Genomic DNA, 23,721 nt, shown 5'->3' with positions numbered 1-23,721 from the left:
ACCCAGGCCCTCATGCTAGCCAGCCAGGTGCTTAGGCCACTGAGCCATCTCTCCAGCCCTGTTTCCTGGATTTCAGAGCAAAGGTTCTAGTTTTATATGTTTGGCTAAGGGGGTAGGCCTTTAGAAACTGGGGGTGGGGGCGAGGGTGCAGAAGAAGACAGAGCAATTATTACTTATCCTTGACAAAAGACAGAACCTCATGAATACCGGGAACAGGATGACATAATGGTTTACAGGACATAGCTGACAGTCTGATCGGTAACAGAACAAGAAGTTATGGCTATGGGGGCAGGGGGAGGTTGAGGGAGATTGCTGTTTAAGTTCCACTTCATTCCCCTTTTGACACTTTGCATATATTTTAAAATACAGCACCATTATTACTAACATTTACCTTGTTATGGGGGTTTGGCTTGCTATTGGGCAGAACGAGAATTATAATTAAAAGGACAAGAGATTTACATTGTCATTGTATCTCTCTGTTGCTTGACTCTGGCCGGGTGTAGACTGGTCAGCTTTTGGGGTGACTAGAGCAGGGTTGTTTTCTCTGGTGGTGGCCTGATCCTGTCGCAGGATCACCGGGTTCGGGTTGTCTGGATCCTGCAGGCTGGGCCACCTGTCTCGGGCCACTGGCGTCTGTCGACTATGGTGGATTAAGGTGGACAAGATTACTGTAGGAGGCCCGTCCCCATGAACCCCACTGTTACTGAGTTTTATTATTTAAACAAAAACAAAGTCCCCAGGCCTGAATGCATGTATTAGATCTGTCAAGCTTATAGGCATTGTTTTTTTCTTGTACTCCACCATGAATATTGTGTGGCTGTTTTCAAAGCCTGTATCTGTCTCCCCAGTGGCAATTTTTCTAGTTTACAGAGGTGTATTTTAGTGTGACGTATGATCGGGGCAGCTGGTCAAATAGAATTTCATAAGGGGAACGCCCCATTTATATAGTGGGGTGCACCAGCCTCAGAGGAGGTCCATGTGTAAGACATGATCTCATCTCTAGTGGGCTTTTTGATAGTATTTTTATTTATTTATTTTTTTTCGCGGAACCGGGGATTGAACTCAGACTCTTGCGCTTGCCAGGGAAGCACTTATTCCACTGAGCCATCTCCCCGGCCCTTTGATAATATTTTTAGACAGTTGTTTGGCTGTCCGATTTACATGTTCAACTTTTTATTGTGAGTTCTGTGGCCATAAGCTATGTAAAGCTTTTATTTATTTCTTTTTTAAAGAGTAAAATTTAGAATTAAAACAGAAAAAAATGATAAGTGATACGGAATTTCACTTAAAGCAATATAAGTTTCACAGTATTTGTTGTAATACATAGTGTTGCCTTCCAACCAGTTATTTGAAGCTTTTATCTTCAACATCTGAGCTGGCCATGAGACTGGTCTGTTTGACCCCAGGGCCAGGGGAAGCCCAAGTCTTGGGGTGACGTCTCTGAGGTCTCTTAGCAGCATGGTGCTTACCTCTGTCTTTGCTGTTCAGGTCCCGCAAAGGTGCAGACGAGCACTCACGTAGCAGTAGCCACCGGCCTGAGAAGGTTTAGTAAGAGCCGTGAGCACGTTTTCACAGGCGCAGCTCCTGTTCGCTGGGTTCCTCGGGGCCAGGTGAGCCCTTGCCCTAGGCTGCTCTGTTCAGACAGCCCCAGCGGTGGCAGTGGCTGTGGCGCACAGGAATGGCGGCCTAGTCACGTTTTTAGTGCTGCCTTTCCCATCTGAGGCCCTGATAGAATTGTTTAGCGAAGCTGGGCCTGGCCCTTCAGGGGTGGCTAGCCTCACAGCAGGAAACTTTTATTAGATACCCCTTTGTATATTTTTAGCTTCTTGGGAAAACCAGGCTTTTTTATTTGGAGAGTAATTTGGGGCCTCTGGGAGGAGCACTCTGGACGAGGAGGGACGCGGCGAGGGCCCCTTTGGGGCTGTCCAGGGGCCCACCGCGTTTTCCCATCTGTCTTTTGGTATCTTCTGGCTTTTGTGTTTCATTCCCCTGGTGCCCGCTGTAGCAGACACTGGCCACTGTTCGGAGGGTCCATGCGGCGTCCAGGAGCTGTGAGATGCCCTTTGTCTTCATTCCCCTCAGCTGTCAGGAGCCCTTCTTTTTGTATTTGGAGTCAGTACTGATGTTCACCTTTTGTCCTTTGCCAGCAGAAGAGCCCTGTCCAGGCTGTTAGGTTTGTCTTCTGGGCTGAGGTGCTGGTAGGCCGTGGCTGGGCCTTTCTCACAGAGCGTAGGGTCGTCATTGCATATCCTGTTTGTTGGACCTTTTTAGCACAGCCACACAGTCCTGTGGGGGTTCTCCTGGGAGCCATGTAGCGGGGTCAGGGTGTTGTCTGTCGAGTTAGGTGGGGGTGTTCACCTAAGAGCCCCTCATACTGGGTCATCCTTTGATTTGACAACCACCAGTGTCCTCTTTGGTCCCTTGAGGCTGCAGCTGAGTGTGGTACCTGAACGGTCAGTTGTAGTCTCAGACTCAACTTATCAGCCTCCTGCATCAGCAAGGTGACGGCAGCAAGTGCCCCAGAGTGTGGAGGCCACAGGATAGAACCAATTTGATGAGTACGCTGTCTTGTCCTGACCATGTGAGAGTCCTGTGACCTGGGGCTCCTGTAGCCATTTTGGTTTATGGGCATCTGTGGAAAGAGGCTTGGTTCTGCCTGACAGTCCTAAGGCTAGGGCCTGAGTCAGGGCCTCTTGGATTTATTTAAATATTTTTTCCTGGTCAGCTTTCTAGAGGAAGCGCTCCTTTTCCTCCCCTTCGGTGGGTGATGTGAGTGCAGTCTCTGGTGTTTGATTTTGGTTTTGGCGTTGACTTGGGTTAAGCTGTCCTGTTGAGTTTCCTCCTCTGCTTATAGCCGTCACTGCGCTGTCTCGCTGGACTTGGGCTGTCAGCGCACCAGTCCCCGTTCAGCCTTTCCATGAGCACAGTTAGCTTTTGTCTGCTGCTGTGCCTGTTTCTTTGTTCTTTTCTTCCCACAGCCGGGCCGCTGTTCGGTTTTCCTGTAGGGTGTGGTTTAGCTGTGTAGTGTTTTTGCAAAGGAGCCACGCTTGGCTGCTGGCCGTCTGTGTGACTGTGGGGTGTCTCTAGGGTTATCCGTACTCGGTGTGTTCACCCTGTCTCAGCCATGGTGGCCTTTCTGGCTCCTTGCTGTGTAGCCGTAGCTCCTCTGGTGAAAGCAGAGCCCTTTGTTTCTTTGACTTAGCTCACCGTTCAGCCTTCATGCACAGGGCCAGTTTTGCCCCTGCTTGTCGCTTATCTTGGCTGTCATTTGTCTCCACAGTGCTTAGCCTTGTCTTGTGTTTATTGTGTTGAGGTGTTTTCTCCTGTCCGTGTACATGGAGCCTGCAGCTCATCCTTAGCCCCGCCACACTGGGCCTTGGTTGTCCCTGGCCGTAGGCTGGGTCTCTGCTTTGATGTGTGGCCTGTTGTGTTTGGTTGTGTCCCCTCGTGGAGTCTCGGCTTAGATCTTGGTCTCCGAACTCTGCCACGGACGTCACAGCTTTCTAGATACTGCTTTTGTGTGTCCACGTGGTTTCCTTCGCGTGGTGTCATTTGCTCTCATGTGTGTCATAGTAGTTTTTGTGCTTTCGCTTAGTTTGTGCAGTGGTGTGGGCGCGCGTCTCCGCCAGCACGGTTAGTCTTTGCGTCTCTTTAGTCTGCAGGCAGCACCATCCTGCCCAGCACCCAGCACGTGCTCGAGCTTCCTGGCCCCCTCGGTCCCTCGCCAGGTTGCCTGTGCCTTGCCGCACAGCCGCTCCAGTGTGCTCGTGTGTCTCTGTGTCTGGAGTCGCTCTGGGCAGCCTCCTGGGCCAGCTGTCGCTGCAGGGCTGGCTCTCGCTCTCCTGGCTCCTGCAGGCGCTGGGCCTCTCTCACCTGGGCCTCGCGCTGCTGGGCTTCTGCAGGGTGGCCGTGTGCCGCCTTGCCGCTCTCTTCTTAGTTGCCAGGCTCTTTGCATATGTTCCTCAGCCTCGTCATCACCTGTGTCCCCCAAGGCCTGCGTTGTCCCTTGAACTTGCTCCTTGATGTCTCATGCAGCCGGGCGAGGTGCTCCTCAGTGTCAGCTTTGTGCTGTGCCGTCTTCTCTTTAACCCGTAGCCTAACTTGGGCTGTGCTTTTGGAGTGGGTCCCTTTTTAGCAGGGGAACTGGACAGTTTGGAAGATGCAGGAACTTAGGCTGGACTTTTTATTCCCATATGACACAAAATGGCCTCTTTTCTGGGACTCCAGTGACTCTGATAGTCACATTTTTTTAGGCAGTAGCCCAGTAGGTTGCGCTGTTACCAGGTGTTCGGTTCTGCTGCCTACCAGAAAGCCCATAAATGGCCCAGCTCTTTGTTATGTCCATAGCTTGTGACGTCCAAGGGGGTGGAGCCCAGTCTGACCTAGTCCTGCAACTTTAGTTTCTGTGAGTCCCATGAGGCCAGCATCCGGGTTTTTGCCCCATAGAGGCAATAGCCTTCTGTAAGTAGCCTCCTAGTCTTGGAATTTTTAGCATCTCTGTCACCATTTTTGGGCATTTATGTCCTCAGTGTCCACATTTTTACATCACCCGCATTGATCCCAATCTAGTTTTGGTCAGCTGACAGATTCTGGTTCAGTTTGACTCCGTCTTGTCAGTGTCCTTGTCTTTGCCGTGTAGTAGTGATTTTTGTTTCTTTTCTCTGTGAGCACTGATGTCAGCAGATTTGATTTTTTTTTCCTCCTGTCAGCTCTTTGTCCTCCCAGTTATAAGTTGCATACACTGTGGTAGTCACCTCTGAAAGCTGGGTTGCACTAGTGCCAGAAGAGCCCTCCACTTTTGTCAATAAGCAGCTAGACAGGGGAGGAGCCACATGGGTGTGGCCCAAGCTACATTTTGCCATGAGCCAGTGTAGGGAAGCTGATCCTGGTGTCCTAGGGGTCCTCTGCTCCCAGTCACCAGCCTATATATGCACACATTTTTTTTTTTCTTTTGGTCAGTCTTCCCCCTACTTCCCTCCAGCCAGCCATTTACTATCAAAGGCGGGTGTTTTAGTTACTTTTCTCTTGTTGCTGGGACAAAATACCCAACACCCAGAGGTAACAGGGGAAAGATCTGTTTAGCTCATAGCCTGCAGAAGGTCCAGTCCATAGTTAGCAGTCCAAGACAGAGTGGCATAGCAGAGGGACAGCGTTGCAAGGTGGCCAAAGACAGTAGAAACAATAAGAGCAGAAAATGGGGAGAGTGAGCCGCTTCCCTCCCCTCCATTGTAACCAGGCTCCGACCCCAGGGTGGCGCAGCACCCAGGCCATCTCCTGCTGTCCTCTTGCCCAGGATGAGGATGCTTGCAGGGAGGACCTGGCTCCCCTGCTGAGCCATTTAGTTAAACTTCTAGACTTCTCAAGGTGACAGTGTGTTGATCAGTACAGAGGGTCAGTGTATTTTATGAAGAGTTCTAAACCTCCAGCAGGGGTGTGAGCTTTATTTTATATTTTCTTGTACACTTTTAAAGTCAGCTAACACTTTAATGGGGTTGACTTTGACACTTTTCCTCTTATATCTACTCTTTTGTGACACAAATCACTGAGAAAAGCATTATTTTATATCAATTTGATCATTTCCTTCTCAAGAGTTTTTAGAAGGAACAACTTGAACTCCACCAAATTAACAAGTAATCATGAACATTTAAAAAAAATGAGTGATTTCCATAGCTTTCCTTGCTGTGGGTAGGCGTCCCAGTGCTGTTGTTCTCTTTTTTTTTTTTTTTTTTTTTTTTTTTATAGGTACAAACTTCTTTTTTTTTATAAGTCAAAAGAAAATGGAAATATACTTTTTAAAGTTTTTTTTGGTGGAACCGGGGATTGAACTCAGACCCTTGAACTTGCCAGGGAAGCGCTTATTCCACTGAGCCATCTCCCCGGCCCCTGTTGTTCTCTTTTTATCTTGTTAGCAGCACAAAACATTTATAATATAGAGTCCTCTCATCAGAAGCACTCTCGTGTATTTCTAGCCTTCTTACTGTTCTCACTTACCATAAATCTTGAAACAAACTGAACTACAGCCACTTGAATTTGAAAGTGTTTCCTCTTCCCTCACCCAGTAAACTTGACCACTGCCAACTGGCTTCTCAGTAACCTGGCATCAGTGTTCTTGTCTTAAACCAAAAGAGAAATTGTAGACCTGAGTCCCCTACAGCTCAACATAACAGCATGGCTTTACTTCTTATATTTCGTTTTTATACTTTTCTGCTGGATGGTTAAGACCAAGGTAAAGCAGGACCTATGCAACAAGAGTTGTAGCTTTTGGGTCTGATAAGGTCAGTGAAATCCCCTCAGGATTTATCCTGAGATTCTGTACCTCAGATTGTAGATCCTTTGTCAGTGTCAGCCATGTGGATGAGTCACGGCCATTGCTTGGCCAATGTGCTCTCTGTGAAAGCCTGAGAGAATGTTTTCTCTCCATGTGACTCTCCTTAGGCACACTCTACATCATCGATCACTTTCCTCTTTGGCCCCATAATCTCCTTGATCAGAAAATTTGGGACACTACTGAGTTATGTGATGTTACATTACAAGTTCTTATATGTCCTGAGTCTTAATTGACCTTGGAAGACTAGGGCCAAAATGTTGGCTTTCCTTGTGGCCTTCCTTTTTCTCTGATTTTGGTCTGCAAACTTAGGTTGTTAACCCTCCAGAAGAGAAGCTTATTGTTATTACCATACAACCTAGGCTGTTAAGCTTAACCTCACTATCTGTCTGAATATCAAACATCTTAGGCATAACATGGAACAGGTATTTTTCATCAAGTATTGATACGTTGAACTTTAAGTCCCTACAGAATATGATGAAAAAACATTTAAAAATTAAAATATATTTTAAAAATAGGCATAAAGAATTATATAATTCTTATGTTTACACATAAGTCCAGAAATCTAACCATATACAACCTTGTAGCAACAATTTCTGACACTGCCAGTCAAGAGGAAGACCCAATACTATTATGGACTACTGGACTCTTTTAGAATATTTTGCTGAGTTAACACACCTATAATATTCAAATGACGGAACTAAACAAAAAAGGGGATACAGATGAATGTCCATTTTGTATCTGTGTATTCAAAATGGTTAGGATAGATATATAGTTACATTCTCTTAATGAATAGAGGGATTTGTTGTAATAGTGTTTGTAAATAGGATATCATGTCTGCATCTTGTACAGCAAATAACCACTAGGAAGAGAGTATGCAATGTGTTAATTATTGAAACTGTCCTACCAATTTGATTTGAAACTGTCTCATTGCTATTTGTCTCTCAATAAAATTATGGAAAAAAAAAGACCAAAAAAAAAAAAAGAGAGCAGAAAAAAGGGCAAGTTAACTCTGTAACTGCAATTTAAGAATTTGCAATACACATGAGATGTTTTATGCACAGCAACTCAACTAGAAGCCAAAGGTACATTTACCAATTAGTTAAAATTTGTAATTTAAAGTCCTGGCCAAATAGGATTAAAGCACCTGCTTAGGCAGATGCAGGGGCTGGAGTTTGATCCTGGGGCATGCTGAGATGGCGATTGAGACTGGGCATGGTGGCGCACGCCTGTAATCCCAGCACTTGGGAGGCTGTAAACAGGAGGATCACTATGAGTCTGATCTACATAGTGAGACCCTATAGACCCTGTACTGAATACAAAAAAAAAAATGTAATTTCATTTCTCCTATAAAACTTAGGTTCAACAAGTCTTTTTGGACATTCAGCCCCAGGCTGGAGCTGCTCTTGCTTTTAGATGCCTGCAGGCAGTGCCAGGCTAGTGGCACTGAGCAGGCATTGGCCTTGGGCTCTATCTCACTCAGCACTCACTTCATAATGAAAAGACCTTTTGCCCTTCTGTGTATGCAGGTAAAGCTGAGCTCAAGTCTCAGGGCCTGTCCTCTGTGTTAGCCTGGCTACCAGACCAGCTGACCTGGTACCCACCTGGGCTGTTTGCTGTCATCATCCCATTTTACAGGGTGGTGACTGTCATCATTGTTGTCGTCGTCGTCTTCTTCTCTTCTTCTTCTTCTTCTTCTTCTTCTTCTTCTTCTTCTTCTTCTTCTTCTTCTTCTTCTTCTTCTTCTTCCTCTTCCTCTTCCTCTTCCTCTTCTTTCTCCTCCTCTTCTTCCTCTTCTTCCTCTTTTTCTTCCTCCTCTTCCTCTTCCTCCTCCTCCTCCACCCTCTTCTCCTCTCCCTTCTGTCCCTCCTCTCCCTCCTCTCCCCTCCTCTCCCTCCTCTCCCTCCTCTCCTCCTTCTCCTTCCCCTCTGCTTCCTTCTCTTCTTCCTCCTCCTCCTTTTTTCTCCTTCCTTTCTTTTCTTCTTTTGTTTGTTCTCTGAGTCTGTCCAGGGCACCTTGCCTGGATATCTGGACACATTAAAGCTAAGCAGCTCTTTCAGGGCTTTGCCCATTATAGGACAAATCATTTTCTCAGTAGCTTTCATTCAGCCCAATTAGACCACTTTCTTCCCCCACTCTCCAGCTGAGCCCAGGTGAACCTGGACTCCCAGATTCTATTCTGCTACATAGCTTTCCCCTAGGTGCTCTCTTCAGCTCCCTGTTGTCCTCTCCTGCATCCCCTCACTGTCAGGGACGTTTTCTCACCTTGAGCCACTCCTGTATTCCATTTGGTGCTCTCACTGTGAGCCTGTCCTACCAGCTGTCTGAGAGTCACACATAGGCTGCTCTTGGTGTGGGCCTCTCCCACAGGTCCTCTTGGAGTTGTAGGTTTCATCTGACTTAGTCCAGGTCAGAGGCTGTGAGCCTCTCGTGGCAGGCCACTCCCACATCCCGAGCACCCTGAGGAGCCAATTCTTGCAAGTGGCCCCTGCTCGAGATGCTGGTATAGTCAGCTTTTGGTCTGAGTCAGATTACTGGGTACTCCTTCTGAGGTGGTAAAGCTTGCTTTCTGTCCTAAAGGACAGGTATTCCCCCTTGGGCCCACAGAGCCTTCCTATAGTCCTGTAGTGTGCTGCTGTTCAAGAGTTATCCAGAATCCCCCCCCCCCCCCCCCCCCCGCCAGGTTCCATTTGTGCTGACAGGAGGGAGTGTCCGTGCTGCGTAAGGACCAACATCTTCTCAGAGCTGAAGTTTCACCCTGTGGCAGGGTTCTCAGGGCTTCCTCAGCTCAGGTCCTCTTGGGCCCTCAGGCAAAGGAGGCAGCACATCTGTCACCTCAAGGCCCTTTGTGGCCATCAGAAATGTTGCAAATTCAAGAGATCAGAGAAGGCCAATGGGGAAAAAGGATTTATTTCCTGGATTTTAGATAAACATTGACCCTGCTGAACTAACGTCCAAAGTGCTGGGCATTAGAACAAAGGGAAAGGTTCTAGTTTATATTTAGCTGAGGGACTTGATCTTTAGAGACTGGGGGTGTGGGACAGGCAAGGTTACAGAAGCAAGACAGAATAATTAACTTATCCTTGAGAGAAGACAGAGCCTTGTAAATCCTGTGAGAACAAGGTGACAAAACTGTTTACGGGACATATTTGCCCATCTTATCTGCACCAGAGCAAGAAGTTGTAGCTGCAAGGGAGGCGGGAAGAACTCGAGGGGGTTGCTCTTTCAGTCTGCTTCAGGGTGATGTAGAGCTTTCAGAGCAGGGTCACACGGCTCCTCAGAGCCTGGGGCTCCCATGGCGCTTCTCACAGAGCAGCCCTGCTCCCTCTTGAGGTCTCTGGCCCGCTATGTGGGAAGTAGACCAGGTGATGAGAGGAAGCTCTACATTCACTCTGTGTGTGTGTGTGTGTGTGTGTGTGTGTTTGTATATGCACAGGTGATTGAAAAGTACAGTGAAGGTGGAAATAAAAAATGTTATTACAGTGGAAGACATGTTGCCCTGGGTCCCCTCAAAGTAGCCCCCCAGCACACTCATCCCACCCTTCTGGCTGCTTTCTGATGCGGCTCTGGAGTCCTCCCTCCTGAGTGTCTTCATGAGATGTGAGCAGAGTTCAGTGAGTGCTGCTGCCCAAGCGGATTTGTGAAAACAATGGCACCCTTGTGCTTTCTTCACCGGACCTGGCATCACATGACTTCCGGCTCTTCTTCAAGGACCAAATGATCATGGAAGGGAAGTGTTTCAGATCCATTCAGGGCACCGAAGCAGCCGTGACAGCGCAACGAGAGATACTCAGGAAACAGGCCTTCTGGGACTGCTTTGGAAGGCACCAAGAGCAGAGACAGTGTGCTTGGAGTAAGGGGAGGGTGCTGAGGCAAACAGGTTGCAGTGAATCTTGTACTCTAAGAAATTTTTAGAATGTAAACATTCCCATGTTTGTGGATCCTGCCTCTTATAGATGTGTGAGTTTTGTATATATTTTATATAGTGTAGCTTAGATCTGTGACTCTTCATTATTGAAGCAGTTTGGTGACCTTCCCAAGCTGCCCCTGTCTGTATAGCTGGACTCACAAACCTGGACTTTGTCTCCACTCCAGCTTGAGAGAGGAGCAGCGGAGCAGTGCGGCGCTGGAGGATGTCCTGGAAAGCCTGGAGGCGGACACCTTCGCGGCCCTGTGCAGCCAGGTGCGCCTCTGGGGCTCGCTCCTGCCCCCGTGACCTCCCTCCTCAGAGCTGTGTCTCCTGCGTGTTGGGTGGGGCGATAATGCCAATCCCATCTGCAGAGAGGGTAACCGGAAGCCCTGAGCACAGGCAGCAGATGGTTCAGTCGCCCTTCTTGTCCTCAGCTCCGTCCCCACCTTCAGCTAACTGGGGAATCAAAGTATTTTTTTAAAAGGCTGGGCCTTGTGGCACACACCTGTAATCGGAGCACTGTGGGAGGCTGAGGACGGAGGGTGGCAAATTCAAGCCCAACTTGGATGATGTAGAATTTACCAAGACCCTGACTCAAAATAATTTTGAAGGGTTAGAGATGTGGCTCAGTGCAAAGTCCTTAAGTTCAAGTCCTCATACTGGGAGAACAAAAAGAAGAAGAAGAAAAAAGATTCTTCACTGTCTGCCACCGTAAAGGCCTCCCTGAGCTGGCCCTCTGTAGACACCCCTACCCACTGCTGCCAGCCCCTCACAGCGGGCTGTGTTCCCATCACCAAGTTTGTAGTGATTGTGCCTAGGCTGCAGTGTTTTTGCACGGAATCTCACAGCCAGCGCTTTCAGATGCTGGCTGTGTCCACCCTTCATGGTCTTCCTGAGACCTGCCCAGTCCCTTCTCTTACAGCAGTGGTGTCTGGAGTAAGGTCAGTGTCGCCAGTCACCCTCTGACTTAGAGATGTCCCACTTGGCTACAAACTCTGCCCTGTTCCCTGGGGCTACGTGGCCTCCTCTAAGCCAAGGAGGAGGAGGAGAACGGTACTGACTGGCCCAGGGCTTCTCTGTGGTCATGTGGTCCCTACCTGGTGAGCTGAGCGCAGTGAGGAGATGTGGTCCTACTATGTAAGCTAAGCAGTTGGGAGGAGTGGATGGAACCTTTTAAAACGTCACGTGGTGCCAAAGTTGAGGACCAAATTTTTTTTGACAGCCCTCTGCCTTGGGGTGTGCTTTCCAGGCTGAGCCACTGAAATACTTATTGCCCTGAGAGCAAAAGCCTTAAGAATATAATAAATTAAAAATTGTCCACCCCACCTAGTGGTGGCTGGGGTTTGAGCTCCCCCTCCTTGTCCTGCAGGAGCTGAGGCTGGCAGCTTACCTCTTGAAGATGACCATGGTGCCTAGTGCCACTCTACGCCGCCTCCTGAGCGTGGTGATGCCCACGGCCCCGCAGCCCCAGCTGCTGACCCTGCTGGATTCAGTCAGCGAGAGGCACCCTGAGCACACAGTGGAGAGCCCGGGCAATGGGGAGCAGCCTGACCTGGGCAGGAGGAGGTGAGTGCCCTGCGTGGCCACAGAATCTGGCATGGGATGCGGCCAGGCACCCACAGAGGGAAGGCCAGAGCCACGTTCCTCTCTGGCTAGCTTCTTGAATTCACAGCATCTTTACGTGTCCAGGCGATGGCAGGCCCTGGTGTTTGCTAAGGCTGCCACCAGTCTATTCTTCAAGTAGCATTTAAAGAAAGAATGTACCCAGAGCTGTAAATGTGTCACACATACCCATTAGCCCACTTCCTGTTTGCCCAGCGAATACTGCCTAGGGGAAAGCTAGACCTTTTTGTCTTTCTTTTCTTTTTCTTTGATAACAGAGATCAAACTCAGGACCTTGTGCTTGCCTGGCAGGCACTTAAGCCACTGAGCTATCTCCCTGACCCCAAACTTGGTATTTAATTCCTCAGCTGCATCATGTGTGTGTTTGTGCACGCGCATGCATATGTGTGTGTGTGCACACAAGCGTGCACGTACGTGTGTGTGTGTTACTGTGTATGAAAGCATGGCAGCGTGCTTGCATGGCTGCGTGCTCCTTGCATGAGTGTGTGTACCGGTGCTCCTTGGTTTACGATGGGCTCTGTCCTAATAAACCTGCCCTAACTTAAGTCCCTCACTCAGAGCTTGCAGGTGACACATGTAATCTCTCGAGCATCCTCTCTGAGCAGCGTGCTATGGAGCAGCCTTGTGTCCTGACAGCTGGGCTGGCTGGGCCTGGGGCTCCCTGCTGCTGCCAGCATCCAGGAGTCTGGACCACCTCCTGGCAGCCTGGGGTGGGACCAGTATTCAGAGTAGTTTCCACTGAGTGCCGATTGCTTTCCCGGTATTGCGCAGCTGAACACCTGTAAGCAGCAGCGTTGTAAATGTGACCTGTGTGTGTGCACACGCATGCATGTGTGTATGTGCACATGTGTGTGCATGTGTGCGCGTGTATGTGTGCACATGTGGCGAGCATGCAGTGTGTCCAGCGGTGCTTTCTGCTCTTCAGACCCTTCCTGTGTCCTGCGTGCCCACCTGATCCATGCTCCACAGTTAAGACAGTGCTTCTGCTCTTTTTGTGAGTGTAAAGTCCCACTTGTCACTGGGGTAGATGCTGCTTTTCATGACTGCCTACTGCTGTGCAGACGGCTTCGGTAGAGGCACGGGGCTGCTGCTGTCTATCGCTGGGCACTCAGCTGGGCTCATCGTTCCTCAGCCATGGATTCCACCACAGATGCTTGCCTTCAGGACTGGGGTCTAGGTGTGACTTTGACCTGAAGTGCCCGCTGGAGGAAAGGCTGGAGGCTGGGGGCAGAGTGAGGCGGGCGCTGGAGCAGTGAGCATGTCCTGAGAGGAGGGATCCTGCAGGAGGAGAAGGCACCGAGAGTCAGGCTGGAAGCCAGCTGTGAGCCCAGGCTTCAGCCAGGACCACGGGAGGCTGGGACGATGCCTGGGATGCTGCTGTGGTGGCTGGGTGTGGACAGAGGTGTGTGGACCATGCTCTTCCTGTTAGAAGGATGGTGTCTGATGGGCAGAGTCCTGAGGGGCCTCTGACAATTAAGAGGTACTGATGGAATGGGGCTTGGAGCGGAGGGCAGTGGGGAGAAGACAGTGGTGGGAGTCAGGGTCCATGGTGGTGGTCAGTCCATGGAAGAACCTCAGAGGTTGGACATGGTGTGGTCCAGGGCTGGTGTGCCTGTGCCCAGGGCCCAGGGGCCAGGGGTGGGGTGGGGAGAGGCAGGCTGTGGCCGGAGGGCCTGGCTTGGGGGCTGCCCCTTCGTCCACCTTAGTTTGCAGAGCTGGTGAGGGAGATGGGCGGGGAGATGCAGAGCGCTGTCACACGAGTGGTACTTGTGCGCAACCTCTTTGTCCAGCCTCCTGGCCAAGCACATACAGTGATTCTTCAGGCCTCGGCACCCATCCTGGTCCCTGAGGACTTGGACAGGGCAGTCACTGTTCTTGGGGCCGCCATCCAGTGCCTAGTCTCACACCTGTTCAGGGCCTTGGTTCTCCAGCCACAGGAGCTGGCTGAGCACTTGTGTGTATCCTGAGGACTGTACGGTATCCAGGAAGAGCCGCTGTCCTGGCCGAGAAGGGCAGCCTGGGCAGCTCCGTGGGTACTACTGGCGGAAGAGCGTCCTTTCCGTGCCGAGGCGGGAGTGCCTGGCTGGGCCTGCAGGACAGGGCTGTCCCCTTTGCCATCAGCAGGAGCACTGCAACAGAGGGGTGTGCAGGGCCCAGCAGGACTCTCAGCTTCTCTGTTCTTTATGGACTGAGATCGAATCCGAGGCCCTAGAGAGCCATCCTCCCAGTCTCCTGCACCCGCTGCGTCCCCGCTCTCAGGCCAGAGTCCCACACCTGCCCCAGGCCTTCAGGCTCTGGCCTCACCTCCTCCAGCCACACACTCCTAGCGCTGCTCCTGAGCCCAGTGTGCCTGCTGGTGTGTGTAGTTTTGTTTTTTCAGTACTGGGGATCAAACCCAGGGCTGTTGCACTGAGCGAGGTTCATGGGCTTTTATATTTTCATTCTGAGACAGGGCTGTCCCTCACTGGCCTTGGACTTCTTACCCTCCTGCCTTAGCTTCCTGGAGTGCAGGAATTGCAGGCATGCAGCACCATGCATTGGGACAAAGGGCAAAGCCGGCTCGCACAGCCTGTGTGCTGGTCTCTGGGGCTCCCCAGATCCCTTCCTTCAGCGTCTCTGCCTCTGCACTGCTCCCACTCCCCTCTGTCTGACTGGCGTCAGCTGTCCGTCTCTGAGTGCCCTGACCTGGGTGTTTGGGGAGCACAGGAGTCTCACCTTGCCTGGGCGTGTTGTAGCCACTTTCCACATCAGTGGAACGAAATGCCGATTCCCGCCCTTCAAAGCAGAGCTTGATGTGGGTTCATGGTTTTCAGACCATGATCAGCTGGTTGTGAGGGAGAGACGGCCTAGAAGGGGGAGCTGTGCACAGCATGGAGCCAGGAAGTGGAGATGGGGGAGGACCAGAGAGGAGAGGGAGAGGCACCTTGTCTCTAACCAGCCCTGACCCCATCAGCAAGCCAGCTGTGAGCTCACCTCCCACCTCCCCACCCTCGTCACCCCTGTGGCCCATCCTCTTCCCGAAGCCCTGCCTCTGAGTGCTGAGGCTCAGGGTGGATTATCCACATAAACCTTCACAAGGCCCCAGAAGGTGCTTGATCAGACGATGGAGCCCCGTGGGGTCTGTTAGAATTACTGGTCACTCAGACACTGGGCCTTTCTCTCGACAACGATCCTTTCCTTTCTTGCTGGCAGGAAACACCAGAGCTGGTGGCAGACCTTGGAGAGCAAACTGCGGGCAGATCTGAGGGGAAGAGGGCTGGAGAAGGTGCTCTGGGCGCGGCAGAGGAAGGAGAGGTAAGGAGCCCTGTCGCTGCTGCTGGGAGCTTGGACCCAACCCCAGGGGCAATGGGGAGGGGGCTCCTTCCCTGAAGACCACAAATCTTAATCCCATGAGTCTTTCTTACAAGGTGAAGATAAGCCCATAGCTATCAGTGGCGAAGGTTCTGCTAACATTTATTAGCATTTTGATTTATGTATTTATTTTAACTAACAGCTATTTTTAATGAGTTATAATTAGAAAGGAAAGTAACTCTGTAGAGCTGTTCCAATTTGGTTACTACCAAGCCCTTCCATGTCCTGTTGCACTGAAGCTTCTAGAAAGTGGGATAGTAAAACTGCAGCTCAGGGGAGTCCCATGGAGCAGCCCAGGACAGTGGCTGGTAGGTGGTGGCCATGGCACTTGGGACCCTCTGACTGTCCCGTTTGTTCCCTGAAACTTCCAGGCTCGTACCCTTCTTACTGTGACTTTTGCAGGCCTGGAGATCGGGGGCATGAGGGGGCAGAGAGGCTTTAGATTGCTTCAGACCGTTCACCAAGTGTCTCTGGTGGTTCTAATTAGAGAAGGTTTAGAAAAAAAATGCAACGTCAGGTAGACTCAGTGGCTTAAAAAGCAGCACCCACCCTGTGCTCAGGGATCAGTGACTGTCCGAGGGAAGTGTCTGCCCATGCTCTGGCCCTCCTGTAATTTCTCAAAGCCCAGGGGAAGGTGTTGACCTTGCACCATGGATCATCTGTGATAAGCTTGAAGCCATCAGCAGTGGTTCCCAAGAAATTAGATCAGCACGTGTGGTCAAGAGAAACAAATTCAAGCCCAGATCAAGAAATTAAATGTCTACTCCTGGAACTGTAAAGTGTTCTACTGGAGACATTCCCAGGTGGCGCTGATAGGTGGGGTGTTTGCCCACCGAGAGAACAGTGTGGCAGCCTTCCCTCCACCCAAGGCACCATAGACCATGTGGAAGGTTAGCACTGTGCAGGCTCGAGGGTAGGACGTGGTGGTGGCGGCCTGTGGCTGAATCTGCCATGTCTCTTCAAGAAGGACCAGCACATTTGCCAAGAGTGTCCACCAGGTGGACCCTATGGTGATAGGGCCTTGCCTGCATCACTTGGGCAAAGTGCCCTGCGGCTTACAAGTGTCCTGTGGCCCTGAGGGGCAGTCATGGCATTTTCAAGAGCAGCCAGGGACAGAGAACAGCTTGGAGACAGAAGCCCAGAAGTACTGTGGCAAACACACTTAGCCTAATTCCCAACCATTGCTTTGTAACCCAGCTCCATCCGCCTACTTTTGGGTTGGGACCCAAAGAGTATATTGATGATGGTTTGACCACTGGTGCGTCCTCCCACCATGGCTGACCTCAGGCTAACCAGAAGATGACAGTGACCCCCGAGGTCCTGAACATCTAACAACCATGGCCTTGGGTTGACTCAGCATACCGCTGTTACAGGCTTCGGCTCGTGTCAGGGCTACACTGCTGACCCAAGGGAGAGCCAGTCTTTAAAGTGACACTCAGCTGGGGAGGCTAGGACCTAAAGGGGATCCCCTGGAGGGCCCTGTCAGACACAAGGAGGGTCCAAATGGTCCCCAGCACTGAGTTTGCTCTTCCGTTCTCTCCATAGCATTTTGAAGAAGACACATCTCCCCATCAGAGACAGGCTGGTGTTCTCTGGAAAAGGAAGTTGGCCCCACCTGCCCCTGGAGCCCATTGGCGAACCGGCCCCTGTCCCCATTGCAGGGACTGAGACCATTGATGTGTTAGGCACAGGGGAAAGGCTGTTTATATTCAGAAACCCAAAGGAACCAGAGATCTCACTGCATGTTCCTCCCAGGAAGAAGAAGAATTTCCTGAATGCCAGGAAGGCCAGCAGGGCCCTGGGGTTGGACTAGCCCAAGAGACAGGGCCCTGGGAGCACCTGCAGGTGGGAAGACTTACTCTCTCCTGTGCACCTGTGTTTTGTTTGTTCATAACACAACTTGAAGTAGACTGGGACAGCCCGGGTGGGCGGGGCCGTGGGCGGGGTTACGCTTCCTCGTGTAGCCGGTACCCTCGCCCCCCTGCCATTGAGGACTCAGTGTTGCTTGGTCTTGTTAACTACCGTTTGGCCACGCTGCTTCCCAAGGACCTGAGCACTCCTCCTCTAGTCCCAGGCCACCCAAGCTCTGGAGGAGACGCCTGCCCTGTCATGTCCCAGTGCCATGCTGTGTGACAAGCAGTCTGTGAACAAGGCAAGACTATTTGTACAACAGTCATTACACACTATGCTTTTTATATAAGAAACCTTTGGAAATAAATGTGTTTCGCACATAACTCTTTGTAATTGAACTCGTTTTTGCTTTCTGTGGGAACTGCTTTATTTTAAATTATTTCCATACTGTGGCTTCCTGCTGTGGTGTCCAGCAGAGATTCAGAGTTGCCAGAAAATGTTCATCCCCAGGGCACAGTGTGACCAGTTCAGACCCAAGTTGCCAAACCCAGCTGATAAATGAGCGTCAGGAGCTTACGAAGAAGTGGTCTTAAGTTATGCAGCAACTGTGATGTCACTTGAAACGCAACCTGTTGGCCAGCAGTTGTCTTCCTTGGTCCTAAACGTATCAGGCATAAATCATACGTACTTTACAAAGAAAACAGCGAACACAAAATATCATGGAGAAATTTTCTTAGAGGACTGGGACTGGACTTGATAAATGATCAGATACAGTAGAGGAAGAACTGGATGTACCTACCTGAAGAACCCAAAGGAGTTCTGGAGCAGACTGGTGACAATCAGCCTGGTGAAACGTCACAAGAGCCTCCTGAGAAAGCAGGCAGATCAGCAAGACATCAGGTGCACCCTACCAAAGCCAGGAGAATGGAGCACGCACGCCGTCAGCGTAAGCAGCGTGTGTGTGGGGGGAGCTCGCTGTTCTCGAGTGACAGCTGCCTGAGGTGTGATTGCTGAGGTGAAGATTATTTTTGTGGGAGAGTTTTATTTGTATTTTCATTGTAGCTCACAGAGGAATTTATTTCTGCTGTTATTTTTTAGATCTTCTAAATACATGAATAGTTGATGTTGAAAATGTTGGTACTTATTCTAAACATTTATTACATATTAAAAAATTTAAAATTAGAAAAAAAGAATTATTTTTTATAGGATCGTAAAGCCTCTAAGGAGCAAAACCAAGACTCCTGCTTTACAGCCCAGGTCTTTGTCCTTTTCTGGTCCTAGAGCATGGGCTGGGCCTACTCAGTGTCCAACAAGTAATTGCACCAAGTCCCTGTTCCCGCCTGCTGCATGGCCTGGCCCTGCTGCCGTCACAGCGAGGTGGAGGCCGTGATGTCAGCCGGGGGCTGGGCCACATCGCTCCCGCAGGAGTTCTCTGACAGCCTGAGGACACACCTGAGGTGGACTTTTCCCAAGGACAAGGAATGATTAGGAGGAAACGCGGCCTCTGGCGAATCCTCTGGTGTGGGAGAGTTGCTGCCAGGCCCTGCCAGCTGCCTTTTTGCGCTCCTAATCGTCACTGACAACCCAGCAGGCAGGCGTCCCCATTCCTGTCTTACAGCCTAGGAGCTGAGGTATGAGCAGAGGCTTGCCTGTAGTCTTGCCACCCACAAGGAAGGAATCCTGGGTCTGACCTGGGGTGTCCTCCCTTCAAAACCTTTGTCTAACCTGGGACCTCTCCTTCAAATCCCTGGTGACCGGCAGCCTTAGTGTAGGTGCGGCATGGTGGGCAGGGTGTGGGGTGAGGGGTGTGCTTCCTCTGGGTACTGTGATTATGAGCTGCCAGGTGACCGCACTGGGACAGAGCAGGTGTGCATGTCTGAGTGACCGGTTTGCATTCAGGACAGGATGTGGTAGGGCCAGTCTTCCCAACAGCACAGCGAGGACAGGGGAAGAACACAGAAGCTGGTGGAGTGAAACTAGCCTGGGGGCTGGGTGTTCTCAGAGAAGTTGCCCGACCTTTCTGAGCTTCATTTTCTTCATTAACAAAATGAGGCTAAGAAGCCCTTGCAAGGATTAAGTGCATCAGGGCCATGAAGCTCTGGTGGTGTGGGCCCGCTGAGTTACATGTCCTCCTCTGTCCTGTGAAGGTGACTGTCTGCTTTTCTGATCATTTTCTGCTTTGTCCAGGACTCTGCTACAATCATACGTGGTTGAAAATAGATTGTACCCAAGGATTCAGAAATCAGCACAGAATTCTCTGCCGAAGGCTGATTGAAGGGCTCTCAGCAGCAGCAGGAGGTGCCAGGCTGGCAGAACCCAGGCCTGAGACCTGGGGCGAGCTCCCGAGGAGGCCGTCGGGTTGTGCAGGAGAGCTTGCGCTTCTGCGGGCGGGATCAAGCTCAGGTCCAGCCCTACCACTTCAGAGCAGGACATTTCACCCCCTCATCTGTCAGACATGGGTCTCCATACCCACGTTAGAGCGGAGGTTCTGGGCGTTGTCTGTTCAGCCAAATGTTGGTGCTCAGGAAAGGGAGCTTGGTTCTTGCATTGAATTTTTAGTGCGCACAAAACTGGGTGTGGCCGGCGCTTTGACTCCTCCTTCTGCTCTGCATGAAGGTGGTTTTCTCCACGGCAGCACCTGGCACCATACAGAAAGCTTGTCTCCCCCATATGCACTCTGAGGTCTAATCCCCAAACCACACGTAATAGTATTAAGAGGACGGAAGCTTCACCTACCCATGATGTTTAGAGATGAGGGTTTTTTGGAGGTGATTAGGATTAGGTAAGGTCCTTGGGTAGAGTCCCATGATTCAGTCCTGGTGGGTTTTTTAGAAGAGAAAGAAAGACGAAGTGCACAGAGATGCCCTCCCTGTCTCCTGCCATGTGATGCTGTGTGTTGTCCTGGGACTCAGGAAGCCTTGAACTTCAGAACTGTGAACCAAATCATCCTCTTCTCTTTATAAATGAGGCTGCCTCAGGTATTTCCTTATAGCAATGGAAAGCACATTAGTATACATGGAAGCCTTTTATGGGAGGGAAGCTCCGGGGAGCTTGGGCTGAGAGGACATGGTCTCAAGTTTGAGCTTATTACTCACAAGCTGGGTGACAGAAAATTGTTAAGCTTCTCTGAGGTTTGTCTTTTAGATCACTCTACCTTCCGAGAGTTCCGTCTAGCTACCTTGGCAGACAAAAATATGAGTAACTGTTCCATGCCAGAGATAAAGCAGACCAATGACAATTCTCTTGTGGGAATTTGAGAGTGAGATCAACTTGGCAGAGGGTATTTGGGGACAGCTTAATGCTGTGACCCCCAGGTCTTTTCCCACAGACTGCACTTCTGGGGCTGTAGATGCGTACGTCTGTGGCTCACTGGACACCTGCTCCTGGGCACCATGCAGGTATCTCAGCCTCTGATTGTCTGTCCATGAACCTAGCAGATTCTCCTATGAGCCATTTCACTATGGATGTCCCCTCTCCAAGCGAATGGCACCAAGCCAGGCACCTCCAAGGTGTCCCTCTGGCTCTCAGCCCCCGTCTGATGTCCACCCCTTGCTGACCACATGGCAGCATCAGCCTGCACACAGGAGCCTGCCTGCTGCGCTTCCCGTCCCCCTCCCAGGACCAGGGCATCGCCACCTCTCCCCTTGAAGGCACTGCCAGCTGCCTGCTCCCCAGGCTGGCCGGCCTGATCTGTACATGCAGCAGCCTCCTTTGTCTCAGTCACTCCCCCATAAAAGACCCCACTAGGCTCCTGACTGCTATCAGACCTCAGCCAGCAGTCCCAAGGGCCTCTTGGTGGCTGTGTCTGTGGTAGGCAGCACCTTGTCCAGGAGCTGCTAAACAGGGAAGGGCAGCTTGGTTCACCCATGGATCTTCCTTTGTGTGGCTGTGTGGCCCTTGGGCAACCTGCATGATTCCTGGTTCCTCAGCTGCTCTGCAGAGCGTAACATGAAACCCTGCACTGTGCCTGGAACCAGGAGCACGCATCCGTGTCAGCTAGCCTTACTATTGTCTTAGAGACTTTAAACAGGAGGGCCATGATCCGATTTGTACTTTAGGAACACAGTGCTGAAGACTCCCAGAGATGAACAGGAAGTAGATGAACACGAAGCAGAAGCTGTCACCCAAGCTGTTCACTGGTTTCCAGCTCCAGTGGCAGCTGCAGGGAAGAGAGCGAGGCGATCAGCTCTGCTGCTGTCCGATGGGAGCCAGTGCCGCCCTGGTCTCGAGTTTGCCAGCGCCAACGGCAACGGCGTGACAGCCAGAACACTACAGAGCCGGCGCTACGGAGTTTGCCTGATCTGTGGCAGGTGCTGGCTCTTGGTGCTTCATCCTAAATTTTTGTGATTCTCGAAGAGCCTGGGCAGGAAGATGTTACCTATGTGACAAGGGACAGGCTATGAAATAGCTCAGCCATTACCACATGCATGTGGCTGGCCGTCACTGCTTCTCCCCCAGCACCGTGTCCTCTTCCTCCTCCTCCTCCTCCTCCCCCTTCCCCTCCTCCTCCTCCTCCTCCCCTCCTTTTCTGCTCCTCCCCAGCTTCCCACCTAGTCTTCATGGGGACAGCCATGTGCTGGGGGGGGGGTCCTTTCTCAGCCGCAAGACATGAAACTTACTGGACCTTAGTTTCCTAAGGTGTGAGGTGAGAAGAACTGGGCATGTTTAGGCTGTTGTATATAATGTGTTTATGGACAGGTCACTGCTTCAAGCCACCGTACTGCTAGCTTTCTGTTCTTATATCCTGTTGTTTGTCCCCGTTGCCATCTTTTTCTACATTCTTTTATATTAAGCCAGTGTCTTTTATGACTTTTATATCTGTTATTGGCATGTTGTCTCTCCGTCTTTCCATTATTTAGTGGCTGACATAGTATTTGCTTTGTAGAATTTGACTTAAAATCTGCCCCTTAGGGGCCAGGGAGATGGCTCAGTAGAATAAGTGCTTACCTGGCAAGCGCAAGGGCCTGAGTTCAATACCCGGTTCTGAAAAAAAAAAAATCTGCCCCTTTACATGCATGGTGAGACAATTCCCCCACTGTTCTCGTCTTTCATTCTTTTTAAAATACTTTTTATTTTTAAAGCAATAAAAATAGTTTTATTTTATTTTTTGAACATTATAAGATATATTTATTATTTTTCTGACCAAAGTGCAATGATTTTTAAATCTTCTTAAACAAGTAACTATGAAAAAAATTCCAGAAAATAAAATACAAATGGGAAATCTAACCACTAGATTGCTTTCTATAATTTTACTCTAACCCTACATTTAGGCTAGAAACAAACAAAACACCTGAATTGCTATTAATGTAAGAACTGAATCATTTCGGCATAAGCCCAGCACATGCCTTTCAAGGGTCCACTTCTACCAATTGTGTTGATCAGTTTGATCATAAACACCACCATGTAACAGAACACAGTCATCACGTGATCCTTGCCCTGCGCCCTCCGATTACATCCTAATAAAGTGACCATTCTGTCAGGCGCTGAATCCCTTGTGAGCCCATCCCAAACCTTGGAAGCAAAGACTATGGCCTCTCATACAACTGTGCAAAAGCTGCAGTAACCTAAGCTTTATCTTTCTATAGGAAATGCTCAGTTGTTTGATAGATATTAAAATGTCACTAGTAATCTATTTTCAGTGTTTACCAAACACCGTATGTAAGAACTGACTACACAAAAAGTTCCTTGAAAATTTGGTCCACAAATTCATTTAGCAGGTTAGAATTTGTAACCTGCAAGTAAAGGAAGTAGGAATCCCTGATCCTAACGTTGTAATCACATCTTTTTGCTTTGCTTTGTTGAGACTGGGTCTTACCATGTAGTTTTGGCTGGCCTTAAACTGTGTAGCCCAGGTTGGCCTTGAACTCGAAACCAGTCCTCCTGCCTCAGCCTCCTGAATACTGGAATTACACACGTGGCCACTATGCCCAGCTGTCATGCTGTAACTACTGAAGGCATAGAGCATGCATACTAAAAGTTTTGCTCACAGAAAACACAAACTATAAAAGGGATAGTCTTTTGAATAAAAACAAGGAACTAGCTGATACTTTTGTTTTGTGAGCACCATAACAACTAAGGCCAAGTTAAACCTGAATTCAGTGTCTACTCCTGTGACCAAAACAATAAAATAAAAAATTTAATGTCTTACTATGTATTTTCTAGCCATTAATTAAGATGTAATTTTGAAAAATTAAAACCGCCTTATAATGGGATTGGATAGCAGCTATCACAGCATTATTCAAGCATGATTTCAAGGAGGCTTCAGGTTCAGAGTTAACCTTCTTTATCAAAAATCTTCACAACAGGGCTGGTGAGATGGCTCAGTGGTCTAAAGCACCTACTTAGAACAAGCTTAGCAAAAGCACAGGGACCTCGGTTCGATCCCCCAGCACCACAAGCCAGCCCGCCCCGCCCCCTGGTGGGCTGAGCTGGCCACACACACACACACACACACACACATAAATAAAATAAATTTTTAAAAATCTTCACAACATCATCAGACACTTCATCAACAGATCTGGACGCATCTATTTTCTTGACTTTCCCCATTTTTTCACATAAGTCAATAATTGGCTTCCTTGACTGAAGATAAGTCTGGATCCTGTTTTCCAAGCTCTCTCTGTTGTCATTACTTCTACCACTACTTTTTCCTCTTTCAAGT

The 23,721-nt window shown here is 49.9% G+C and overlaps 1 protein-coding gene and 1 pseudogene across 1 annotated transcript in view; one reads left to right on the top strand and one right to left on the bottom strand.

The window, feature by feature from the left end:
* Positions 1 to 17,821, top strand: part of Evc2 (EvC ciliary complex subunit 2) — a 108,160-nt gene extending 90,339 nt beyond the window's left edge. Inside the window, exons 18-22 of the mRNA XM_004624671.2 lie at positions 9,009 to 9,046; positions 10,421 to 10,508; positions 11,605 to 11,801; positions 15,051 to 15,152; positions 16,755 to 17,821. Of these exons, the coding sequence (XP_004624728.1) occupies positions 9,009 to 9,046; positions 10,421 to 10,508; positions 11,605 to 11,801; positions 15,051 to 15,152; positions 16,755 to 17,022 (693 nt within the window). The 3' untranslated portion in view covers positions 17,023 to 17,821. The remainder of the gene's footprint in view (positions 1 to 9,008; positions 9,047 to 10,420; positions 10,509 to 11,604; positions 11,802 to 15,050; positions 15,153 to 16,754) is intronic.
* A 5,125-nt stretch (positions 17,822 to 22,946) lies between these two features.
* Positions 22,947 to 23,721, bottom strand: part of LOC101574294 — a 1,347-nt pseudogene continuing 572 nt past the window's right edge.

This window comes from Octodon degus, unplaced genomic scaffold, assembly GCF_000260255.1.
Source record: "Octodon degus isolate 3935 unplaced genomic scaffold, OctDeg1.0 scaffold00006, whole genome shotgun sequence".
NCBI classification, from domain to species: Eukaryota; Metazoa; Chordata; class Mammalia; order Rodentia; family Octodontidae; genus Octodon; species Octodon degus.
The sequence above is the reverse complement of the archived record's forward strand: the minus strand, read 5'-3'. Positions and strand labels throughout refer to the sequence as shown.